Raw genomic sequence first — 25,256 nt, 5'->3', positions numbered from 1 at the left:
TTTGTGGCTCTCCCATTCGGACTAGCCACTGCTCCAAGGATTTTCACAAAGGTGCTCGGGTTCCTTCTAGCGGTTCTAAGACCCAGGGGCATTGCAGTGGCACCTTACTTGGACGACATCCTAATTCAAGCGTCGTCTCTTTCAAAGACAAAGGCTCACACAGACATTGTTCTAGCCTTTCTCAGTTCTCATGGGTGGAAGGTGAACATAGAAAAAAGTTCTCTGTCTCAGTCAACAAGAGTCCCTTTCTTGGGAACAATAATAGATTCTTTAGAAATGAAGATTTTCCTGACAGATGTCAGAAAGTCAAAGCTTCTAAACGCTTGTCAAGTTCTTCACTCTGTTCTACGGCCTTTCATAGCTCAGTGCATGGAAGTAGTAGGGTTGATGGTTGCAGCAATGGACATAGTTCCTTTTGCGCAAATTCATCTAAGACCATTACAACTGTGCATGCTCAAACAGTGGAATGGGGACTATACAGACTTGTCTCCAGTGATTCAAGTAGATCAGAAGACCAGAGACTCACTCCGTTGGTGGCTGACCCAGGATCACCTGTCCCAGGGAATGAGCTTTCGCAGACCAGAGTGGGTCATTGTCACGACCGACGCCAGTCTATTAGGCTGGGGCGCGGTCTGGGATTCCCTGAAAACTCAGGGTCTATGGTCTCGGGAAGAGTCTCTTCTACCGATAAACATTCTGGAACTGAGAGCGATATTCAATGCTCTCCGGGCTTGGCCTCAACTAGCAAAGGCCAGATTCATACGATTCCAATCAGACAACATGACGACTGTTGCTTACATCAACCATCAGGGGGGAACAAGGAGTTCCCTGGCGATGAGGGAGGTGACCAAGATCATCAAATGGGCGGAGGATCACTCCTGCCACCTATCTGCGATCCACATCCCAGGAGTAGAAAACTGGAAGGCGGATTATCTGAGTCGTCAGTCCTTTCATCCGGGGGAGTGGGAACTCCACCCGGAGGTGTTTGCCCAGTTGACCCAATTATGGGGCATTCCAGACATGGATCTGATGGCGTCTCGTCAGAACTTCAAGGTTCCTTGCTACGGGTCCAGATCCAGGGATCCCAAGGCGACTCTAGTGGATGCATTAGTGGCGCCTTGGACTTTCAACCTAGCTTTTGCGTTTCCACCGTTCCCTCTCATTCCCAGGCTGGTAGCCAGGATCAAACAGGAGAAGGCCTCAGTGATTTTGATAGCTCCTGCATGACCACGCAGGACTTGGTATGCAGACCTGGTGAATATGTCATCGGCTCCACCATGGAAGCTACCTTTGAGACAGGATCTTCTAGTACAAGGTCCATTTGAACATCCGAATCTAGTTTTTCTCCAGCTGACTGCTTGGAAATTGAACGCTTGATTTTGTCTAAGCGTGGGTTTTCGGATTCTGTGATAGATACTCTGGTACAAGCCAGAAAACCTGTGACTAGAAGGATTTACCATAAAATATGGAAAAGATATATCTGTTGGTGTGAATCCAAGGGATTCTCATGGAGTAAGATTAAAATTCCTGGGATCCTTTCCTTTCTCCAAGAAGGTTTGGATAAGGGATTATCAGCGAGTTCTCTAAAAGGACAGATTTCTGCTTTATCTGTCTTGTTACACAAACGACTGGCAGCTGTGCCAGATGTTCAAGTTTTTGTTCAGGCTTTGGTCAGGATCAAGTCTGTTTACAGACCCTTGACTCCTCCCTGGAGTCTAAATTTGGTTCTTTCAGTTCTTCAAGGGGTTCCATTTGAACCCTTACATTCCATAGATATCAAGTTGTTATCTTGGAAAGTTCTGTTTTTGGTTGCTATTTTTTCTGCTAGAAGAGTTTTCTGAATTATCTGCTCTGCAGTGTAATCCGCCCTATCTGGTGTTCCATTCAGATAGGGTTGTTTTGCGTACTAAACCTGGTTTCCTTCCAAAGGTTGTTTCCAACAGGAATATTAACCAGGAAATAGTTGTGCCTTCTTTGTGCCCGAATCCAGTTTCAAAGAAGGAACGCTTGTTACACAATTTAGATGTAGTCCGTGCTTTAAAGTTCTATTTAGAAGCAACAAAGGATTTCAGACAAACGTCTTCTCTTTTTGTCGTTTTATTCTGGCATGAGGAGAGGTCAAAAAGCTACTGCTACCTCTCTTTCCTTTTGGCTGAAAAGCATCATACGATTGGCTTACGAGACTGCCGGACGGCAGCCTCCTGAACGAATCACAGCTCACTCTACTAGGGCTGTGGCTTCCACATGGGCCTTCAAGAACGAGGCTTCTGTTGATCAGATATGTAAGGCAGCGACTTGGTCTTCTCTGCACACTTTTGCCAAATTCTACAAATTTGATACTTTTGCTTCTTCGGAGGCTATATTTGGGAGAAAGGTTTTGCAAGCCGTGGTGCCTTCTGTTTAGGTAACCTGATTTGCTCCCTCCCTTCATCCGTGTCCTAAAGCTTTGGTATTGGTTCCCACAAGTAATGGATGACGCCGTGGACCGGACACACCAATGTTGGAGAAAACAGAATTTATGCTTACCTGATAAATTACTTTCTCCAACGGTGTGTCCGGTCCACGGCCCGCCCTGGTTTTTTAATCAGGTTTGAAGAATTTCTTTCTCTATACACTACAGTCACCACGGCACCCTATAGTTTCTCCTTTTTTTCTCCTAACCGTCGGTCGAATGATTGGGGGGGCGGAGCCTGGGAGGGACTATATGGACAGCTCTTGCTGTGTGCTCTCCTTGCCTTTCCCTGTGGGGGAAGAGAATATCCCACAAGTAATGGATGACGCCGTGGACCGGACACACCGTTGGAGAAAGTAATTTATCAGGTAAGCATAAATTCTGTTATATCTGTGTGTCTAGTGCTATTCCCACTGTATTCCTCTGTCTAGGGCTAAATCCATTATATCTGTGTGTCTAGTGCTATTCCCACTGTATTCCTCTGTCTAGGGCTAAATCCATTATATTTGTGTGCCTAGTGCTATTCCCACTGTATTCCTCTGTCTAGGGCTAAATCCATTATATCTGTGTGTCTAGTGCTATTCCCACTGTATTTCTCTGCCTAGGCTAAATCCATTATATCAGTGTGCCTAGTGCTATTCCTACTGTATTCCTCTGCCTAGGCTTAATCCATTATATCTGTGTGTCTAGTGCTATTCCTACTGTATTCATCTGCCTAGGCTAAAGCCATTATATCTGTGTGTCTAGTGCTATTCCTACTGTATTCCTCTGCATAGGCTTAATCCATTATATTTGTGTGCCTAGTGCTATTCCCACTGTATTCATCTGCAGTGGCGTCACTAGGGGGGGGCGGGGGGGGCGGGCCGCACCCGGGTGACACCCACCAGGGGGTGACACCAAAAAAAAAAAAAAATTTTTTTTTTTTTTTTTTTTTTTTTAATTTTATTGAAATTCAAAGAAATACAATGTTGAGATGCATAGATTTTTTTTTATTAGAGGGGCTGGCATTTGTGAACATTGGTGGGACTGGGGAAGATGTAGACACACAATTTTTTTGCCCCTTGAGCCAGTGCTGCAATTTCAACAAATAGTTTTCCCTGCTGCTTTTGCTTGTTTGTACTTTGCTTCTCCCCTGCCCAATTTCTCTATGAATGTTGTGGGCATGCTGTGGGGCTTGCAAAGTTGCGCTGCTAGCCTAAACCTGCCTGCCTATCTGTGCTCACTGCTCAGTGACATGTGGAGCAGTGGAGTCACTCACTGCTGTGCTGTCTCTCTAAACGGGATGCCTGGCACCTGACCGCATGACTGTTTGACACTGTCTTTAAAGTGAAGGAGCCACGTATGATGCCCACCAGACCATTACGGTTACGGTACACTAAGTGCACACTGAACAGGTAGAAGGGCGGGTGCGGGTCTGGGGGTGGGCAGAGTGCAGAGGTGATTGGCCATAAGAAGCGGTAGGCACGCGGCCCAGGGCTGTGCACTGACAGACTTGGAATAGAGTCAGAGAGCAGAATTTTCATAGTTTGCACCTAAAACTTTTCTTTAGTGATTTATTTTTAGAGTGCTCTGTTTATCTTTCATTTGATGCTCTGCTGAGCCAGGGAGCAGCTCTAGGCATGAGCTTTATAATTAATGCAGTGCAGTTTACATATTTTGTATGTGTGTGTCTGAGTTTTTGTGTGTGTGTGTGTGTGTGTATCAGTGTTTTTGTGTGTGTGTTTTTGTGTGTGTGTCTGAGTGTGTTTCCGAGTGTTTGTGTGTGCATCTGAGTATGTTTTAAGTGTGTCTGAGTGTTTGTATGTGTGTTTGCCTGTGTTTTTGTGTGTGTCTGCTTTCTGGGGGGGGGTGACACCATAACTTACCGCACCGGGTGACACCAACCCTAGTGACGCCACTGTTCATCTGCCTAGGCTAAAGCCATTATATCTGTGTGTCTAGTGCTATTCCTACTGTATTCCTCTGCCTAGGCTTAATCCATTATATCTGTGTGCCTAGTGCTATTCCTACTGTATTCCTCTGTCTAGGGCTTAATCCATTATATCTGTGTGCCTAGTGCTATTCCTACTGTATTCCTCTGCCTAGACTAAAGCCATTATATCTGTGTGTCTAGTGCTATTCCTACTGTATTCCTCTACCTAGCCTAAATCCATTATATCTGTGTGTCTAGTGTTATTCATACTGTATTCCTCTACCTAGGCTTAATCCATTATATCTGTGTGCCTAGTGCTATTCCCACTGTATTCCTCTGTCTAGGGCTAAAGCCATTATATCTGTGTGCCTAGTGCTATTCCTACTGTATTCCTCTGCCTAGGCTAAAGCCATTATATCTGTGTGCCTAGTGCTATTCCTACTGTATTCCTCTGCCTAGGCTAAATCCATTATATCTGTGTGCCTATTGATATTCCTACTGTATTCCTCGGCCTAGGCTAAAGCCATTATATCTGTGTGTCTAGTGCTATTCCTACTGTATTCATCTGCCTAGCCTAAATCCATTATATCTGTGTGCCTAGTGCTATTCCTACTGTATTCCTCTGCCTAGGCTAAATCCATTATATCTGTGTGCCTAGTGCTAATCCTACTGTATTCCTCTACCTAGGCTAAATCCATTATATCTGTGTGTCTAGTGCCATTCCTACTGTATTCCTCTGCCTAGGCTAAATCCATTATATCAGTGTGCCTAGTGCTATTCCTACTGTATTCCTCTGCCTAGGCTAAAGCCATTATATATGTGTGCCTAGTGCTATTCCTACTGTATTCCTCTGTCTAGCCTAAATCCATTATATCTGTGTGCCTAGTGCTATTCCTACTGTATTCCTCTGCCTAGGCTAAATCCATTATATCTGTGTGCCTAGTGCTATTCCTACTGTATTCCTCTACCTAGGCTAAATCCATTATATTTGTGTGCCTAGTGCTATTCCCACTGTATTCCTCTGCCTAGGCTAAATCCATTATATTTGTGTGCCTAGTGCTATTCCCACTGTATTCCTCTGCCTAGGCTAAATCCATTATAAATCCTGTATACCAACTATGTTTATAGTTCTGCAGAATCTGTTGGCGCTCTACAAATATCTGTTAATAATAAGTCATTCCCATTATATCTGTGTGCCTAGTGCTATTCCTACCGTATTCCTCTGCCTAGGCTAAATACATTATATTTGTGTGCCTAGTGCTATTCCCACTGTATTCCTCTGTCTAGGGCTAAATCCATTATATCTCTGTGCCTAGTGCTATTCCTACTGTATTCCTTTGCCTAGCCTAAATCCATTATATCTGTGTGCCTAGTGCTATTCTCACTGTATTCCTCTGCCTAGGCTAAATCCATTATATCTGTGTGCCTAGTGCTATTCCTACTGTATTCCTCTACCTAGACTAAATCCATTATATCTGGGTGCCTAGTGCTATTCCTACTGTATTCCTCTACCTAGCCTAAATCCATTATATTTGTGTGCCTAGTGCTATTCCTACTGTATTCCTCTGCCTAGGCTAAATCCATTATATCTGTGTGTCTAGTGCCATTCCTACTGTATTCCTCTGCCTAGGCTAAATCCATTATATCAGTGTGCCTAGTGCTATTCCTACTGTATTCCTCTGCCTAGGCTAAATCCATTATATCTGTGTGCCTAGTGCTATTCCTACTGTATTCCTCTGCCTAGCCTAAATCCATTATATCTGTGTGCCTAGTGCTATTCCTACTGTATTCCTCTGCCTAGGCTAAATCCATTATATCTGTGTGCCTAGTGCTATTCCTACTGTATTCCTCTGCCTAGGCTAAATCCATTATATCTGTGTGCCTAGTGCTATTCCTACTGTATTCCTCTACCTAGGCTAAATCCATTATATCTGTGTGCCTAGTGCTATTCCCACTGTATTCCTCTGTCTAGGCTAAATCCATTATATCTGTGTGCCTAGTGCTATTCCTACTGTATTCCTCTGCCTAGGCTAAAGCCATTATATCTGTGTGCCTAGTGCTATTCCCACTGTATTCCTCTGTCTAGGGCTAAAGCCATTATATCTGTGTGCCTAGTGCTATTCCCACTGTATTCCTCTGTCTAGGGCTAAATCCATTATATCTGTGTGCCTAGTGCTATTCCCACTGTATTTCTCTGCCTAGGCTAAAGCCATTATATCTGTGTGCCTAGTGCTATTCCTACTGTATTTCTCTGCCTAGGCTAAAGCCATTATATCTGTGTGCCTAGTGCTATTCCCACTGTATTCCTCTGTCTAGGGCTAAATCCATTATATCTGTGTGCCTAGTGCTATTCCCACTGTATTCCTCTGCCTAGGCTTAATCCAGCGGTTCCCAACCTTTTTTCTCTCCTGTACCCCTTGATTAGGCTTTTCATTTATGAGTACCCCCTCTCTTCATTACCCCCACCCATCCCTCAAAATAAAGGAAGCACTTTTTTATAGGGGAGGTAAGCTATTCCTGAATTGCATACGACTGTACTTGTATCAACAGAATTAAAGCTCAGATCTTATTCTCAGGAGTCCTGCTATGTGGTTGGTGCCCCTGGCAGCTGCCTGGTTGCTCAAAACAAGGCCCTGGGGGGGAGTCAAAGTATAATGATCATAAAAATAAATATTTAAATTTGTGAGATCAGATCGATATTAACCACCCAGCCACTATGAACGTTTTTAGTTGGAAGTGAAGCAGTCTGAATCAAGCAAGCACTAGAAGCAGTACTTTACTTACCGGCACTGACTTAGACCTGCCTCGCCTGTGTGACTCACAATCTCAACGGCTCTATCACACATGTCCGCGTAGCTAAGCTGCTGCAGTGCCGCTTCTATTTGAGCACTTGCAGTCAAAATTGTGTGCATGGGACAGAGGTGGGTGGAGCAGGAGGCTAAGCTGTCTGGTGACACAGGGTGATCATTAATATGTGGACCGGAGTCATCCACACCCGGTCCACATATTTCAGGTGCAGGGGCTCCCATCTGCCTATATGCCAGGCCAGGACCTAATTTGTCACTTTCCGGCTAAATGCTCCTTCCTTCCACAGTTCCACGATGCTTATTAGTTGATGACCCATTGAGAGTGCCCCCCGACCCTCCCCCCGCATCTTCCGCCATTACCAACAATATTTTTGTGTATCCTCAACCGGCCTGCCAAGTACCCCCAGGGGTACACGTACCCCAGGTTGGGAACCGCTGGCTTAATCCATTATATCTGTGTGTCTAGTGCTATTCCCACTGTATTCATCTGCCTAAGCTAAAGCCATTATATCTGTGTGCCTAGTGCTATTCCCACTGTATTCATCTGCCTAGGCTAAATCCATTATATTTGTGTGCCTAGTGCTATTCCTACTGTATTCCTCTGCCTAGGCTAAAGTCATTATATCTGTGTGCCTAGTGCTATTCTCACTGTATTCCTCTGTCTAGGCTTAATCCATTATATCTGTGTGCCTAGTGCTATTCCTACTGTATTCCTCTGTCTAGGCTTAATCCATTATATTTGTGTGCCTAGTGCTATTCCTACTGTATTCCTCTGCCTAGGCTAAATCCATTATATCTGTGTGCCTAGTGCTATTCCTACTGTATTCCTCTGCCTAGGCTAAAGTCATTATATCTGTGTGCCTAGTGCTATTCCCACTGTATTCCTCTGCCTAGGCTAAATCCATTATATTTGTGTGCCTAGTGCTATTCCTACTGTATTCCTCTGCCTAGGCTAAAGTCATTATATCTGTGTGCCTAGTGCTATTCCTACTGTATTCCTCTGTCTAGGCTTAATCCATTATATCTGTGTGCCTAGTGCTATTCCCACTGTATTCCTCTGTCTAGGCTTAATCCATTATATCTGTGTGCCTAGTGCTATTCCCACTGTATTCCTCTGTCTAGGGCTTAATCCATTATTTCTGTGTGCCTAGTGCTATTCCTACTGTATTCCTCTGTCTAGGCTAAATCCATTATATCTGTGTGCCTAGTGCTATTCCCACTGTATTCCTCTGTCTAGGCTAAAGCCATTATATCTGTGTGCCTAGTGCTATTCCTACTGTATTCCTCTGTCTAGGGCTAAATCCATTATATTTGTGTGCCTAGTGCTATTCCTACTGTATTCCTCTGCCTAGGCTAAAGCCATTATATATGTGTGCCTAGTGCTATTCCTACTGTATTCCTCTACCTAGGCTAAATCCATTATATCTGTGTGCCTAGTGCTATTCCTACTGTATTCCTCTGTCTAGGGCTAAATCCATTATATCTGTGTGCCTAGTGCTATTCCTACTGTATTCCTCTGCCTAGGCTTAATCCATTATATCTGTGTGCCTAGTGCTATTCCCACTGTATTCCTCTGCCTAGGCTTAATCCATTATATCTGTGTGCCTAGTGCTATTCCTACTGTATTCATCTGCCTAGACTAAAGCCATTATATCTGTGTGCCTAGTGCTATTCCTACTGTATTCCTCTACCTAGGCTAAAGCCATTATATCTGTGTGTCTAGTGCTATTCCTACTGTATTCCTCTGCCTAGGCTAAAGCCATTATATCTGTGTGCCTAGTGCTATTCCTACTGTATTCCTCTACCTAGTCTAAATCCATTATATCTGTGTGCCTAGTGCTATTCCTACTGTATTCCTCTGCCTAGACTAAAGCCATTATATCTGTGTGCCTAGTGCTATTCCTACTGTATTCCTCTACCTAGGCTAAAGCCATTATATCTGTGTGTCTAGTGCTATTCCTACTGTATTCCTCTGCCTAGGCTAAAGCCATTATATCTGTGTGCCTAGTGCTATTCCTACTGTATTCCTCTACCTAGTCTAAATCCATTATATCTGTGTGCCTAGTGCTATTCCTACTGTATTCCTCTGCCTAGTCTAAATCCATTATATCTGGGTGCCTAGTGCTATTCCTACTGTATTCCTCTGCCTAGGCTTAATCCATTATATTTGTGTGCCTAGTGCTATTCCTACTGTATTCCTCTGCCTAGGCTTAATCCATTATATCTGTGTGTCTAGTGCTATTCCTACTGTATTCCTCTGCCTAGGCTTAATCCATTATATTTGTGTGCCTAGTGCTATTCCCACTGTATTCCTCTGCCTAGGCTTAATCCATTATATCTCTGTGCCTAGTGCTATTCCTACTGTATTCCTCTGCCTAGGCTAAAGCCATTATATCAGTGTGCCTAGTGCTATTCCCACTGTATTCCTCTGCCTAGGCTTAATCCATTATATCTGTGTGCCTAGTGCTATTCCTACTGTATTCCTCTACCTAGGCTAAATCCATTATATCTGTGTGTCTAGTGCTATTCCTACTGTATTCCTCTACCTAGCCTAAATCCATTATAATATATGTGCCTAGTGCTATTCCTACTGTATTCCTCTGCCTAGGCTAAATCCATTATATCTATGTGCCTAGTGCTATTCCCACTGTATTCCTCTGCCTAGCCTAAATCCATTATATCTGTGTGCCTAGTGCTATTCTACTGTATTCCTCTACCTAGCCTAAATCCATTATAATATATGTGCCTAGTGCTATTCCTACTGTATTCCTCTGCCTAGGCTAAACCATTATATCTATGTGCCTAGTGCTATTCCTACTGTATTCCTCTATTCCCCTCAGAAGCACTTCTTCCCCATGCCCAGGGTAAGACCAACTATAAATCTCTGCACCAATGATTTTACTGCTAAATATTTGTACCAAGAGTTAGTTCTGTTGCATATTTGTACTCACAACCTGTCCAAATTGACCTATATGTTCAGGTCTGTCCCCATCATTCCCATAATAACTTATGTTGTGCCTTTCAGTATCAGTGCCAAGGTCTCAAACATAATTTGTTCTACATTATCATTGTGCACATGCCCAGTGCTTGCAGTACATCAGTTATACCCGGCATGTTATTGACCAGGGTCCATTGTTTCACTAGTTCTATTTGATCTCTTTACCTAGGACCAACATTGGTTCTCCTGCTACACCTCTATAAATTTAACCCCTTAGTGACCAGAGCACTTTTCCATTTTCTGTCCGTTTGGGACCAAGGCTATTTTTACATTTCTGTGGTGTTTGTGTTTAGCTGAAATTTTCCTCTTACTCATTTACTGTACCCACACATATTATATACCGTTTTTCTCGCCATTAAATGGACTTTCTAAAAATACCATTATTTTCATCATATCTTATCATTTACTATAAAAAAAATTATAAAATATGAGGGAAAATGGAAAAAAACACACTTTTTCTAACTTTGAACCCCAAAATCTGTTACATATCTACAACCACCAAAAAACACCCATGCTAAATAGTTTCTAAATTTTGTCCTGAGTTTAGAAATACCCAATGTTTACATCTTCTTTGCTTTTTTTGTAACTTATAGGGCCATAAATACAAGTAGCACTTTGCTATTTTCAAACCATTTTTTTTTTCAAAATTAGCGCTAGTTACATTGGGACACTGATATCTTTCAGGAATCCCTGAATATCCATTGACATATATATATATTTTTAGAAGACATCCCAAAGTATTGATCTAGGCCCATTTTGGTATATTTCATGCCACCATTTCACCGCCAAATGCGATCAAATACAAAAAATCGTTAACTTTTTCACAATTTTTTTCACAAACTTTCAGTTTCTCACTGAAATTGTTTACAAACTGCTTGTGCAATTATGGCATAAATGGTTGTAAATTCTTCTCTGGGATCCCCTTTGTTCAGAAATAGCAGACATATATGGCTTTGGCATTGCTTTTTGGTAATTAGAAGGCCGCTAAATGCCACTGCGCACCACACCTGTATTATGCCCAGCAGTGAAGGGGTTAATTAGGGAGCATGTAAGGAGCTTTTTGGGGTATTTTTAGCTTTAGTGTAGTGTAGTAGACAACCCCAAGTATTGATCTAGGCCCATTTTGGTATATTTCATGCCACCATTTCACCGCCAAATGCGATCAAATTAAAAAAAACGTAAAATTTTTCACAATTTTAGGTTTCTCACTGAAATCATTTACAAACAGCTTGTGCAATTATGGCACAAATGGTTGTAAATGCTTCTCTGGGATCCCCTTTGTTTAGAAATAACAGACATATATGACTTTGGCGTTGCTTTTTGGTAATTAGAATGCTGCTAAATGGCGCTGCGCATCACACGTGTATTATGGCTAGCAGTGAAGGGGTTAATTAGGTAGCTTGTAGGGAGCTTGCAGGGTTAATTTTAGCTTTAGTGTAGAGATCAGCCTCCCACCTGAAACATCAGACCCCCTGATCCCTCCCAAACATCTCTCTTCCCTCCCCTACCCCACAAATGTCCCCGCCATCTTAAGTACTGGCAGAAACTCTGCCAGTACTAAAATAAAAGGAAAATTTTGGCTTTTTTGTGCATTTTTTTAGCATATTTACATATGCTTCTGTGTAGGATCCCCCTTAGCCCCCAACCTCACTGATCCCCCACCCAACAGCTCTCTAACCCTCCCCCTCTGACTTAATGTGCGCCATCTTGGGTACTGGCAGCTGTCTGCCAGTACCCATTTTAGTGAAAATATGTTTTTTTATTTAAAAAAAATGTCCCTTTTCTGTAGTGTAGCTTCCCCCCCCCCAATACCAACCCCCCACCCTTCCAGATCGCTTAGATGCTTTTTTAAAAAAATGTTTATTTAATTTTTAATTACACTTTTACTCCTAACTTTTTCTGTAGTGTAGCGGTTCCCACCCGCTCCCGCCCCGTGCACGCGCCCGCCACCCCCCGAAAGCTCCGCCCCCGATCCCGCCCCCCTCAACCTTACAGAGATCACCGATGGCCGCCCACCCGCCTCCCAAGTCGGCTCCCACCCACCAACGATACCGGCCATCGATGTCCGGTGCAGAGAGGGCCACAGAGTGGCTCTCTCTGCATCGGATGGCCAGAAAGTGTTATTGCAGGATGCCTCGATGTCGAGGCATCACTGCAATAACCGGAAAGCAGCTGGAAGCGAGCAGGATCGCTTCCAGCTGCTTTCCAGACTGAGGACGTGCAGGGTACATCCTTGGTCGTTAACTGACATTTTTTAGAGGACGTACCCTGCACGTCGTCAGTCGTTAAGGGGTTAAAGGGACACTGAACCAGATTTTTTTCTTTTATGATTCAGATAGAACATGCAATTTTAATCAGCTTTCTAATTTACTCCTATTATCAATTTTTCTTCGTTTTCTTGCTATCTTTATTTGAAAAAGAAGGCATCTAAGCTAAGGAATACCTCTTACACTATGCAAACGTAACTCTAGGGGGCGCTATTCCTACTGTATTCCTCTGCCTAGTCTAAATCCATTATATCTGTGTGCCTAGTGCTATTCCTACTGTATTCCTCTGCCTAGGCTAAATCCATGATATCTGTGTGCCTAGTGCTATTCCTACTGTATTCCTCTGCCTAGGCTAAATCCATTATATCTGTGTGCCTAGTGCTATTCCTACTGTATTCCTCTACCTAGGCTAAATCCATTATATCTGTGTACCTAGTGCTATTCCTACTGTATTCCTCTACCTAGGCTTAATCCATTATATCTGTGTGCCTAGTGCTATTCCTACTGTATTCCTCTACCTAGGCTAAATCCCTTATATCTGTATGCCTAGTGCTATTCCTACTGTATTCCTCTGCCTAGGCTAAATCCATTATATCTGTGTGCCTAGTGCTATTCCTACTGTATTCCTCTGCCTAGTCTAAATCCATTATATCTGTGTGCCTAGTGCTATTCCTACTGTATTCCTCTGCCTAGGCTAAATCCATTATATCTGTGTACCTAGTGCTATTCCTACTGTATTCCTCTACCTAGGCTAAATCCATTATATCTGGGTGCCTAGTGCTATTCCTACTGTATTCCTCTACCTAGGCTTAATCCATTATATCTATGTGCCTTGTGCTATTCCTACTGTATTCTTCTACCTAGGCTAAATCCATTATATATATGTGCCTAGTGCTATTCCTACTGTATTCCTCTACCTAGGCTAAATCCCTTATATCTGAATGCCTAGTGCTATTCCTACTGTATTCCTCTAACTAGCCTAAATCCATTATATCTATGTGCCTAGTGTTATTCCTACTGTATTCCTCTACCTAGGCTTAATCCATTATATCTGTGTGTCTAGTGCTATTCCTACTAGTGCTATTCCTACTGTATTCCTCTGCCTAGCCTAAATCCATTATATCTGTGTGCCTAGTGCTATTCCTACTGTATTCCTCTGCCTAGCCTAAATCCATTATATCTGTGTGCCTAGTGCTATTCCTACTGTATTCCTCTGCCTAGGCTAAATCCATTATATCTGTGTGCCTAGTGCTATTCCTACTGTATTCCTCTGCCTAGGCTAAAGCCATTATATCTGTGTGCCTAGTGCTATTCCTACTGTATTCCTCTACCTAGCCTAAATCCATTATATCTGTGTGCCTAGTGCTATTCCTACTGTATTCCTCTGCCTAGCCTAAATACATTATATCTGTGTGCCTAGTGCCATTCCTACTGTATTCCTCTACCTAGGCTAAATCCATTATATCTGTGTGCCTAGTGCCATTCCTACTGTATTCCTCTGCCTAGGCTAAAGCCATTATATCTGTGTGCCTAGTGCTATTCCTACTGTATTCCTCTACCTAGGCTAAATCCATTATATCTGTGTGCCTAGTGCTATTCCCACTGTATTCCTCTACCTAGCGTAAATCCATTATATCTGTGTGCCTAGTGCTATTCCTACTGTATTCCTCTACCTAGGCTAAATCCATTATATCTATGTGCCTAGTGTTATTCCTACTGTATTCCTCTACCTAGGCTTAATCCATTATATCTGTGTGTCTAGTGCTATTCCTACTAGTGCTATTCCTACTGTATTCCTTTGCCTAGCCTAAATCCATTATATCTGTGTGCCTAGTGCTATTCCTACTGTATTCCTCTGCCTAGCCTAAATCCATTATATCTGTGTGCCTAGTGCTATTCCTACTGTATTCATCTGCCTAGGCTAAAGCCATTATATCTGTGTGTCTAGTGCTATTCCTACTGTATTCCTCTGCCTAGGCTAAAGCCATTATATCTGTGTGCCTAGTGCTATTTCTACTGTATTCCTCTGCCTAGGCTAAATTCATTATATATATGTGCCTAGTGCTATTCCTACTGTATTCCTCTACCTAGCCTAAATCCATTATATCTGTGTGCCTAGTGCTATTCCTACTGTATTCCTCTGCCTAGCCTAAATCCATTATATCTGTGTGCCTAGTGCCATTCCTACTGTATTCTTCTATCTAGGCTAAATTCATTATATATATGTGCCTAGTGCTATTCCTACTGTATTCCTCTACCTAGCCTAAATCCATTATATCTGTGTGCCTAGTGCTATTCCTACTGTATTCCTCTGCCTAGCCTAAATCCATTATATCTGTGTGCCTAGTGCCATTCCTACTGTATTCCTCTACCTAGGCTAAATCCATTATATCTGTGTGCCTAGTGCCATTCCTACTGTATTCCTCTGCCTAGGCTAAAGCCATTATATCTGTGTGCCTAGTGCTATTCCTACTGTATTCCTCTACCTAGGCTAAATCCATTATATCTGTGTGCCTAGTGCTATTCCTACTGTATTCCTCTACCTAGGCTAAATCCATTATATCTGTGTGCCTAGTGCTATTCCCACTGTATTCCTCTACCTAGCGTAAATCCATTATATCTGTGTGCCTAGTGCTATTCCTACTGTATTCCTCTACCTAGGCTAAATCCATTATATCTGAGTGCCTAGTGCTATTCCTACTGTATTCCTCTACCTAGGCTAAATCCATTATATCTGTGTGCCTAGTGCTATTCCCACTGTATTCCTCTACCTAGGCTAAATCCATTATATCTGTGTGCCTAGTGCTATTCCCACTGTATTCCTCTACCTAGGCTAAATCCATTATATCTGTGTGCCTAGTGCTATTCCCACTGTATTCCTCTACCTAGGCTAAATCCATTATATCAGTGTGCCCAGAGCCAGAACCACTTCTTCCCCATGCCCAGGGCAAGACCAACTATAAATCTCTGCACCAATGATTTTACTGCTAAATATTTGTACCAAGAGTTAGTTCTGTTGCATATTTGTACTCACAACCTGTCCAAATTGACCTATATGTTCAGGTCTGTCCCCATCATTCCCATAATAACTTATGCTGTGCCTTTCAGTATCAGTGCCAAGGTCTCAAACATAATTTGTTCTACATTATCATTGTGCACATGCCCAGTGCTTGCAGTACATCAGTTATACCTGGCATGTTATTGACCAGGGTCCATTGTTTCACTAGTTCTATTTGATCTCTTTACCTAGGACCAACATTGGTTCTCCTGCTACACCTCTATAAATTTAAAGGGACACTGAACCAGATTTTTTTCTTTTATGATTCAGATAGAACATGCAATTTACTCCTATTATCAATTTTTCTTCGTTTTCTTGCTATCTTTATTTGAAAAAGAAGGCATCTAAGCTAAGGAATACCTGTTACACTATGCAAACGTAACTCTAGGGGGCGCTAGAAAAAATATAAAATTTGAAGAGAGGCCAACAAGAGCCTAAGAATATAAATATAAATGTATTGCATCAATAACCAATAAACACTAAAAATAATATACAATGATCAAATTATAATATACAAAAAAAATAATAATAATAGTAATTACAGAAAAAATGGAACATGGACTCTCATCAAATGTAATATGATGAGATAAAAATGAACAAAAATTAAAACGGAATGATTTTGATGCTCAGATAGTCCCAAGAGTAAGAGGACACTTCAGATGTTTATTAGTCCTCCTGGGTAGCGCAGAGAGAGTTTCCATCTAAGCTAAGGAGCCAGCCAGTTTTTGATTTAGCCCCCTGGACAGCACTTGTTTATTGGTGGGTGAATTTACCCATCAATCAGCAAGAACAATCCAGGTTGTTCACCAAAAATGGGCCGGCATCTAAACTTACATTCTTGCTTTTTAAATAAAGATACCAAAGAATGAAGAAAATTTGATAATAGGAGTAAATTAGAAAGTTGCTTAAAATTGCATGCTCTATCTGAATCACGAAAGAAAAAAATTTGGGTTCAATGTCCCTTTAACTATTATTTTTCTTCACAATAGGATAAATAATAATTCTATAATATTGCAGATGACTGCAGGCCCATTACCATCTATATAAACTGTATACTGTCACTAAATAAAGAGAATTTTTCAATCTCATAATACAAACTAATCTTGACATTTTACACCTTGTAGGTTGGACAGATGCAGATTTTAAGGCAACAGATTGCCAATGAGCTGAATTATTCTTGTAAATTTGACTCTAAGCATTTGGCAACAGCTTTGGAGAACTTCAATGGGTAAGATATTAAATGTAATAATACACTTAACTATTTTTGGTGGGGGGTTGAGGCGAGGTCATAAAAACGTTAACAATCCTTTTTATTATAATTGGTTATTTGTAGAGCGCCAACAGATTCCGCAGCACTTTATTCATTAAATTTAATTAATTAAAAAAATAATACATTTTATTTTCATACTGCCACCTATACTGAAAATATGAATCATGCCGTATTCTCTATAGAAAAACAACGTAAGCTAGAGGCAACAATAGGAATCGCCCTCCCCGTGAGGTTTGGACAGAGAGAGCCCAGGCAATTTAAAAGTGTAAATAATCAAAAAGAACACAACATAAGAAAAATGTACAAAAAATATATGTGTATGTGTACAAAGTCAATAAAGAACATAGTCCAAAATATGTAGATGGAGACGTCAGGCTTAATATCCTTCCTGAGATCCAGAAGCAAACCGCCAAGGAAGAAAGAGAGACAATAGTGCAGTCTGTAAAGCAGAGCATAAAATCTTCAAATGCAATGGTACTCACACTCTTCAGCGCTATAACTCAGCTCTTAGTTGAATGGCAGGTGGTTTAAAGTCCCGCAGCTACCCAGGCAGAAGCATGAACTCAGGATTCATCATATTTACTAATAAAAATAACTTCTCTGGGGGGCGGAGCCGGCACTCACAGGAGATGGCCGCACTTTAAGTGAGCTCCGGAGCATTGGACCAGGAAACAGCTCATTATGCTTTAAAAAGCAAAGACTGGAGCAAGCAACAAGGATACACTGCTAAGTAGGAAGCAGGGACCACTTTCGGCGACAGATAGGAGCTGTAGAGTGGATCGCTGTAGCACAACTCAATGCGGCCTATTAGAACGGCTGATACAGGCGGCGGAACAGCAGCGACACATTACAGAGCAGCCTGCAGCAAGATTCCTAGAGCAGTCACTACAGAAGAGCGGCGTACCATAAGGTAATAAACCCGCAGCAAGCCTCGCAACCTTTCAAGTCACATCAGCTTAAAAATCTTCCCCACATGTGGCGGTCGTCATTTTGACAAACAGTCAGATTATTCAGAGAAATGGGGGAAAAGTTGTTATAATGAAATCCTCCGTAAACAGCCACTATCTATAAGGGAGGTCATGTTAATTAAGGCTGCACAAAATAATGACTGGGCCTAAGATGAGAAAAACCCATCTTTTATAACACCCTTTGCAAGTTTACACGCACATGGCAGTAGTATGACATTTAAGTGTTGTTCCCGGAACTGTTAATACCTGCGCACTTCTGTCTAAAATAATATACCTTACTGTATACTATAAAGGGGATCTAGTATAGCGGCCCAAACGGGTCAGACATAGCTGGACATTTTCAATATCGCTACCAAACTTTTGCTACAGCTATCATAAGCATTACAGGTGACACTATCTGTAGCCTTACTGCTGTCGTTTATAAAGTGAGAAGCATCTCACCACATACACAAGGCCTCTCCATCAACACAGGCACACTCCTGCATAGTTTGTTAACATGTCACCTAGAAAAATGCATCAAAAGGAAAAGGAGAAAAGATCTAAACCTAGAGGCTTGTCTACACCATCAGTAGATCACTTTTTCAAAGCTGTGAATACACAGATGCCAGATATATCTCCATCCACCTCTCCTAAACAGACACATACTCCATCCAATTCAGAATCTGACTCAGATGAAGAACAGGCAACCATATGTGTCCCAAAATCTATATTAGCTTCTCTGCCATCAAAGAAGGACTTTGCTTCGCTATTTGTGCAACTAAAGCAATGCATCAAAGATGAGATCTCAGATCTAAAAAAGGATATATCAGATATTGGTAACAGAGTGGAAAAATTAGAGGAGGATTGGAGTACTTACAACACAGACGCAGTTAAAATGAAAACACAGCTGGAACAACAAGATAATACTACCCAACAAATGGAAGATAAATTGGAAGACCTGGAAAATAGGTCTAGGAGACATAATATAAGAATTAGAGGCATCCTGGAAGCAGTTCAAGCAGCAGATTTACCTATGTACTTATAATCCCTATTTTTAAACCTCAGAAATCAAGAAGATTCATCTCCAGTTGAAATAGACAGGGCGCATAGAGCGCTTAGACCCTCTCCACAAGAAGGTACTCCTCCAAGAGACACAATTGTCAGAATAACTAACTTCTTAGTGAAAGAACAAATAATGAAAGGGGCAAGAGAGAAACAATCTATTCAAATTGAAGGCGTCAATCTCCAGGTCTATGCAGACCTATCTACCAGGACTCTTCAAAGGAGGAAAGAATTGTCACCACTTACATCCCATCTGAGATCCTTGAACATCAAATATAGATGGAGCTACCCATTCCAACTAGTGGCAACATGTTCAGCCCCGACAGAAATTACAGATTCTTGCCAAAAATTGGAGATCCCTCCTATAAAATCAGACACAGGAAAGTCCATGGAGCAGGAACTATCTTCAAGACAGGGGGCAACCCCTCAAACTCAACGCACAGAATGGAAAAGAGTGCAGTGAAAGAGATAGTGAAATACACTTACAGGGACATTAAGTGGTAAACAGGTGGACTGAATAGGTGGTCTACAATGGCACTCAAGCGTATCCTTTAAGGCATTAGAGCCCAAGTTCTCAGGTTTTCAATGTTGAATGTTCTATGAATGCAGTGCTTAAGCTAGATAATATTTGTTATTTGAATTTGGTTCTACTTGACAGCTTTTTACTGGGTGGGTAGAGTTCCAAATGGAATTCTTATTAGTCATGCACCCCTCGGTAACCAATTTTAGGTTAGATCCAGTTTTTAATGTTCTGTATGCTTTAATTTATGTTTGTTTAAAATGTGTTGAAGCAGTAACTGTCAGATTATTAGACACAATGTCCATGTTAATCTACATACAGATATGTCAGGAAAATTGATGGTTGGAACGCTTAGTATCTCAGAACGTGAAGGGGTTCAATAGTCCTCATAAAAGGTCTTTGGTGATTAGGGATATGAAAAAACAAGGTGATATTGTGGGATTGCAGGAAACACACTTTAAGAGAGGCACTATCCCAAGGCACTAACACAATAACTACCCCCAACATTTCCACAGTGCACACCCGAAGAAAAAAATCAATGGTGTAAGCATTTTAATTCACAAGTCAATTCCTTTTAATTTAATAAACTAAACTAAAGATAAAGAGGGTAGATTTTTGGTGATCAGTGGGTTGTTATTTAACAAACCTATCACAATAATAAATATTTATTCTCCAAACCAGGGACAGGCCAACTTTCTTAGATCCATTACTCCCTTAATTCAAGACATCCAGGTGGGACGGTTGATAGTAGTGGGGGATTTCAACATTCCATTACTTCCCAAACTAGATAGTTCTAATAGTAATATACATATCTCCAAGAAAACCTTTATAACGGTATGGAATTTTATCAAGATTTTTTGTCTACATGATCCGTGGAGAGTATCTTACCTGGATAAAAGAGACTATACCTTATTTTCGGCCCCAAACAAAACATTTTCAAGAATAGATCACATACTGGTAGATCATCTCACACTATCCCATGTAGAAGACGTGTCTATTTTGCATACAGCCTGGTCGGACCATTCCATGGTAAGGTGTAGTATTAAATGGCCATCTGCACCAACTAGAAAATTCAGTTGGAGGTTGGAGACCTCGCTCTTGCTGGACCCTGAGATTAATAACTTAATAGCAGAAGAATTGAAGGAGTACTCCAAAAATAATGCACAGTTCGTTATAGCTTCTACTACTATTTGAGAAGCTCATAAAAGTTATATACGGGGGGTATTTATAAAAGCCAACGCACATAGAAATAAATCCCTTAGGGAAAAATATACTCGCATATCTAGAGAACTTTCTCATTTGGACTACTTGCATAAGCTACACCCCTTCGATAACAAAATACATGAGCAACTTAACTTTTATAGAGATAAAATGTTGACACATTTACATATTAAAGCACAATCTATTACTCTTAAATTAAAACAAAAGTTTTATGCAGAAGCAAATAAACCAGGACGACTTTTAGCAAGGTCTCTTAAGACCAAACAAACTAAAACTTACATTCATTCGATAAAACAATAAAATGTTAAAATGGTAGAAGACACCAAACAAATAGCTGAAACTTTTAAAAATTATTTCCACTCCCTACATAACTTATTTTCCAATAGAACACAAGAACAACATTCCCCACAATGTAATCAGTATCTAGCTGAGGTCCAAGTAACTCCATTATCAGAGGAGGAGAAAGAGTAATTGAACTCTCCAATCCTAGCATCAGAGATTGTAGAAGCAATCAAGACACTTAAAACGGATAAAGCTCCTGGCCCGGATGGGTTCTCAGGCCTATACTATAAATTGTATCAAAATGTATTAACCCCACATATGTTGAATGTATTCCACCAAATTGACAACACAGGCCTGTTTCCAGACACTATGCTCCAAGCTTTTATCACAGTCCTGCCTAAACCAGGGAAGAAAAGTGACCAACCTGCAAACTTTAGGCCCATCTCCCTTCTAAATCTTGACCTAAAAATATACGCCAAAATATTAGCCGCTAGACTGAACACATTTTTACCCATACTAATCTCCCCTAACCAAATAGACTTTGTGCCGAGGAGGGAGGCAAAGGATAATACGATCAAGATCCTAGACTTATTAGACCATGTGAATAAAAACAATATCCCAACAATTCTACTATCAACAGACGCAGAAAAAGCGTTCGATAGGCTTGACTGGTCCTTTTTGGAAGCCATTTTGAATAAATTTAACTTCCCACCCTTATTTATAATACAAGTCATGACATTGTATACTTTCCCCTCGGCACAGATCCGTATAAACGGCACTCTTTCAGAACCATTTGAAATCAGGAATGGTACTAGGAAAGGCTGCCCACTCTCCCCTCTCCTGTTTGTACTGTCTCTGGAGGCCCTGGCATCCAAGATAAGACATAATATCTCTATTAAGGGAATCACAATTAAAAATAGAGTATATATAAATTATCCATGTTTGCGGATTATATCCTCATGTCATTAACCACCCCCTTAGAATCTATCGCAAATGTACAAAAAGTATTGACAGAATATGGGAGGGTTTCAAACTTTTTAGTAAATATGATGAAATCGGATATCCTCACCATCAATATCCCCCATAATGTTTTAAATGAAATTAGGAAAAATTGCAAATTTAATATCCAAACTAATTCTATCAAATACTTAGGTATCAGTATAACAACAAGGGTCGAAACTATACGCACGACAAACTATGCAAAACTCACAGCAGATATTATAAGGTTAGCATCCACATGGAATTCCAAGAGCACTTCCTGGATAGGCAGGATACTAAAATGATATTGTTACCCAAGATACAGGTATACCCCGCTCATACAGCGGGTTAGGGACCGGAGCCCTGCTGTAAAGTGAAAACCGCCTTAAAGTGAAACAAGGCAGTTTTAGCTTTCTTTTCACTTGTCAGTGTGTTTAAAAACTTGAAAACATGTTTGAACTAACATATATTAGGGGTGCAATAGTGCTATGTTTAGTTTAACAGTAGCACAGCACAGTATTCAATTAGTATTCAATAAATACTGCACCTGTAAAATAGTGACAATTACTGTAGTAACATTTGCCAGACTATAGCACTGAGACACAGATTGCACTGTAATGATGTAAACAGAGTGAACTAAGCATAACAAAATGGTGCCAGTTACTTTTCTTGCAATCTCACAATGATTACAGCACTGTTTCAAAATCCTTGGAGGCTGAACTTCAGCTCCACAAAGCGCTGTATTAGCGAATCGCTGTAAAGTGAGGTATACCTGTATTATATGTACTCCAGACGTTACCACTCCCCCACACTGATATATATATTCACAAGATACAAAGAGTTATAAACAGAAGAGTTATTTGGAAGAACAAACCCGCAAGAATAGGCAAGTCAACCATGTATGCATCAAAGGATCTGGGTCAAATCTTTTGTTATACAAAAAAGCGATATCTTTACAAATGATTATAGAATGGTGCAAATTCAGTGAGGCTAATTTTAAACATTGGATACAAATTGAACACAATATCTCAGGAAATCAGCAGCTAGGAGGAGCTTGTTGGATCCCCAACACACCATATATCACACAAGAAAAGAGATTGCAGACTCTTACCAACACATTCTCTGATTGGAAATTAATTTGTTCCCACAATAAAGAGATTTCAAGTAGATTCTCCCCATTAACCCCTATTCTGTCGAATCCAGATCTTCCATTCAATAAAATATTTATTCAAGATACTGATTTGACCATTAATAGTTATACCTATAACCTCATTAATACATCTAAACAAAATGAAACCTTAGTCTGAAATAGAATGCCTGGGAAAGGGCCTCCTAACATCATGGTTGAGATACCATCAGGTAAATCATTACATTAGCGCCCATAAAGAAAGAGAAAACTTCTTAAGACCCCTAACCACATTTGACAAATGTGTTACACAAATCTCCCACAAAGAGGACTTATCTCACAACTATACAAAATGTTACTGACAGTGAAATCTCCAAAACCTCACAACTATACCAGGGCCTGGGAGAGGGAACTGGGAGAGCAGCTCAATCCCAAAGAATGGTCAGTTATCTTTCACCATAGGGCTCACTCTGCCTATTCCACCCAGGGGTTGGAAACCAATTACAAGATTATGCTAAGGTGGTATCTCACCTCGCATAGACTTAAACACATGTTCCAGAAATCTTCTAATAGATGTTGGAGGTGTAACCTGGGAGTGGGGGATATGGGCCATGTATGGTGGACCTGCCATATAATCCAAGATTTCTGGGAGTTAATACTAAAGGAGGTTAACATTTTACTATCCAGTAATTTCTCAGTGTCATCAAGAGAATGCTTGTTTAATGTGTATAATGCGGTACAATGTGTAATAAAAAAAAAACTAGCGCCGATTTTGTTTAAAATTACTCATTGCTTCCTATTGGAAATCTAGTGAAACCCCTTCAATAACGGTTTGGAGAGACAAAGTACACAACCTTATAAAGCTGGAAAGGATACTTTTTTCTCAAAAATAATCGTCTACAGTTCTATAATGATATGTTATTCTTTTGGGAATCTTATAGAAGGTCTATTGCTAATAATAGTAACAAAGATGCAAATCACTACCCACTCCTTTAGATTATTAAAGGGATAAAACTTGACATAAATGTAATGAACATTATTTGCACTTGGACTTTGCAGGGCTCTGTCCATTGAAGAAGGATCACCAATTGCCAGTTACTGGTTAGTTAAGGTTATGTTGTAGTTTTATTTGTTAGTTAGTTAGCCTTAGGGTGAGTTCAGACTGTTCTCTGTACAAACCTTTCGTTCATTTAGATGCGGGGATAAAGATTCCCCAAGAAGGCCCAGGTAGGCGAATAGTGGGGCCTAACACATAAGATAATCTCTTGAAATGGTTATTAATGTAATCAAAGCTATGTAATATTGTACTTCTAAGCTGCCGATGATTTGTAACCATTATGAAGGAAACTTGTGAACATTTTTTTTCTTTTTTTTGTTGTTGTTGGTCTTATGTGAGCATATTGTCTCTTTAGAAACTCGTATTGGGGATCTGGAGGAACGAATTGCAACACTACATGAAATTCAGATACTTGAAAGGGAAATGGATAGGACTGAGCTGGTTGTTAATGGTTCCAGCAGTGGGAATGGGGAGGATTCAGATGAGGAGACTCCAGGATGTAGCTGGGTCACAGTTAGAGGGCGAAGTAAAGGTAAGCGGAAAAGACAGGCCAGTTCTGAGCTGGTACACCCCAATAGATTTGCCAGATTAAGTGAAGATGTTGGGGATATCAGTTCAGGGGTGGCAGTGTCAGAGAGGGCTGTGTTGCCTAGTATAGTGAACAGTCCTTTAGCTGTGGAAGAGGAGCATACCATGGTGGGCAGTCCTTCAGTCATGGAAGAGGGGCATACAAGTCAGGGCCAGATGCAGATGTTGGTGGTAGGAGACTCTATTATTAGGAAGGTTGATAGGGTAATTTGTCATCCAGACCCTTTACATAGAACAGTTTGCTGTTTTCCAGGGGCTTGTGTTAGGCATATTGTGGAGCGTATTGATAGATTGTTAGAGGGATGTGGGTCTGATCCTGCAGTCATGGTGCATATTGGTACTAATGAAGGAATCGGTGGGAGATGGAGAGTCCTAAAAAATGACTTCAGGGAGTTAGGTAGCAAGCTTAAAGCAAGGACCTCCAAAGTAATATTTTCTGAGATATTACCAGTGCCGTGTGTTAACTCAGTAAGGCAGAAGGAGTTAAGGTCTGTTAATTCATGGCTAAAAACATGTTGTAAAAATGAGGGGTTTGACGTTTTAGAACACTGGGCTGATTTTTCACTAGGGTACAATTTGTACAGTAAGGATGGATTGCACCTGAATGACATGGGTGCAGGTGTGTTGGGGGAAAGGATGGTAGCACGTTTAGAGAACCTTTTAAACTAGGCAAAGGGGGGGGAGGGTCAGTTAGAACAAAATAGAACAGAG

At 41.0% G+C, this 25,256-nt stretch overlaps 1 protein-coding gene across 1 annotated transcript in view; it reads left to right on the top strand.

The window, feature by feature from the left end:
• WASHC5 (WASH complex subunit 5) overlaps positions 1-25,256 on the top strand; it is a 254,023-nt gene that overhangs the window by 155,647 nt on the left and 73,120 nt on the right. The window contains exon 23 of the mRNA XM_053715943.1: positions 16,619-16,722. Coding sequence (XP_053571918.1) covers positions 16,619-16,722 — 104 coding nt within the window. The remainder of the gene's footprint in view (positions 1-16,618; positions 16,723-25,256) is intronic.

The sequence above is a fragment of the Bombina bombina genome, chromosome 5 (assembly GCF_027579735.1).
Source record: "Bombina bombina isolate aBomBom1 chromosome 5, aBomBom1.pri, whole genome shotgun sequence".
Lineage (NCBI taxonomy): Eukaryota > Metazoa > Chordata > Amphibia > Anura > Bombinatoridae > Bombina > Bombina bombina.
This window is presented reverse-complemented; position numbering and strand designations above follow the sequence as displayed.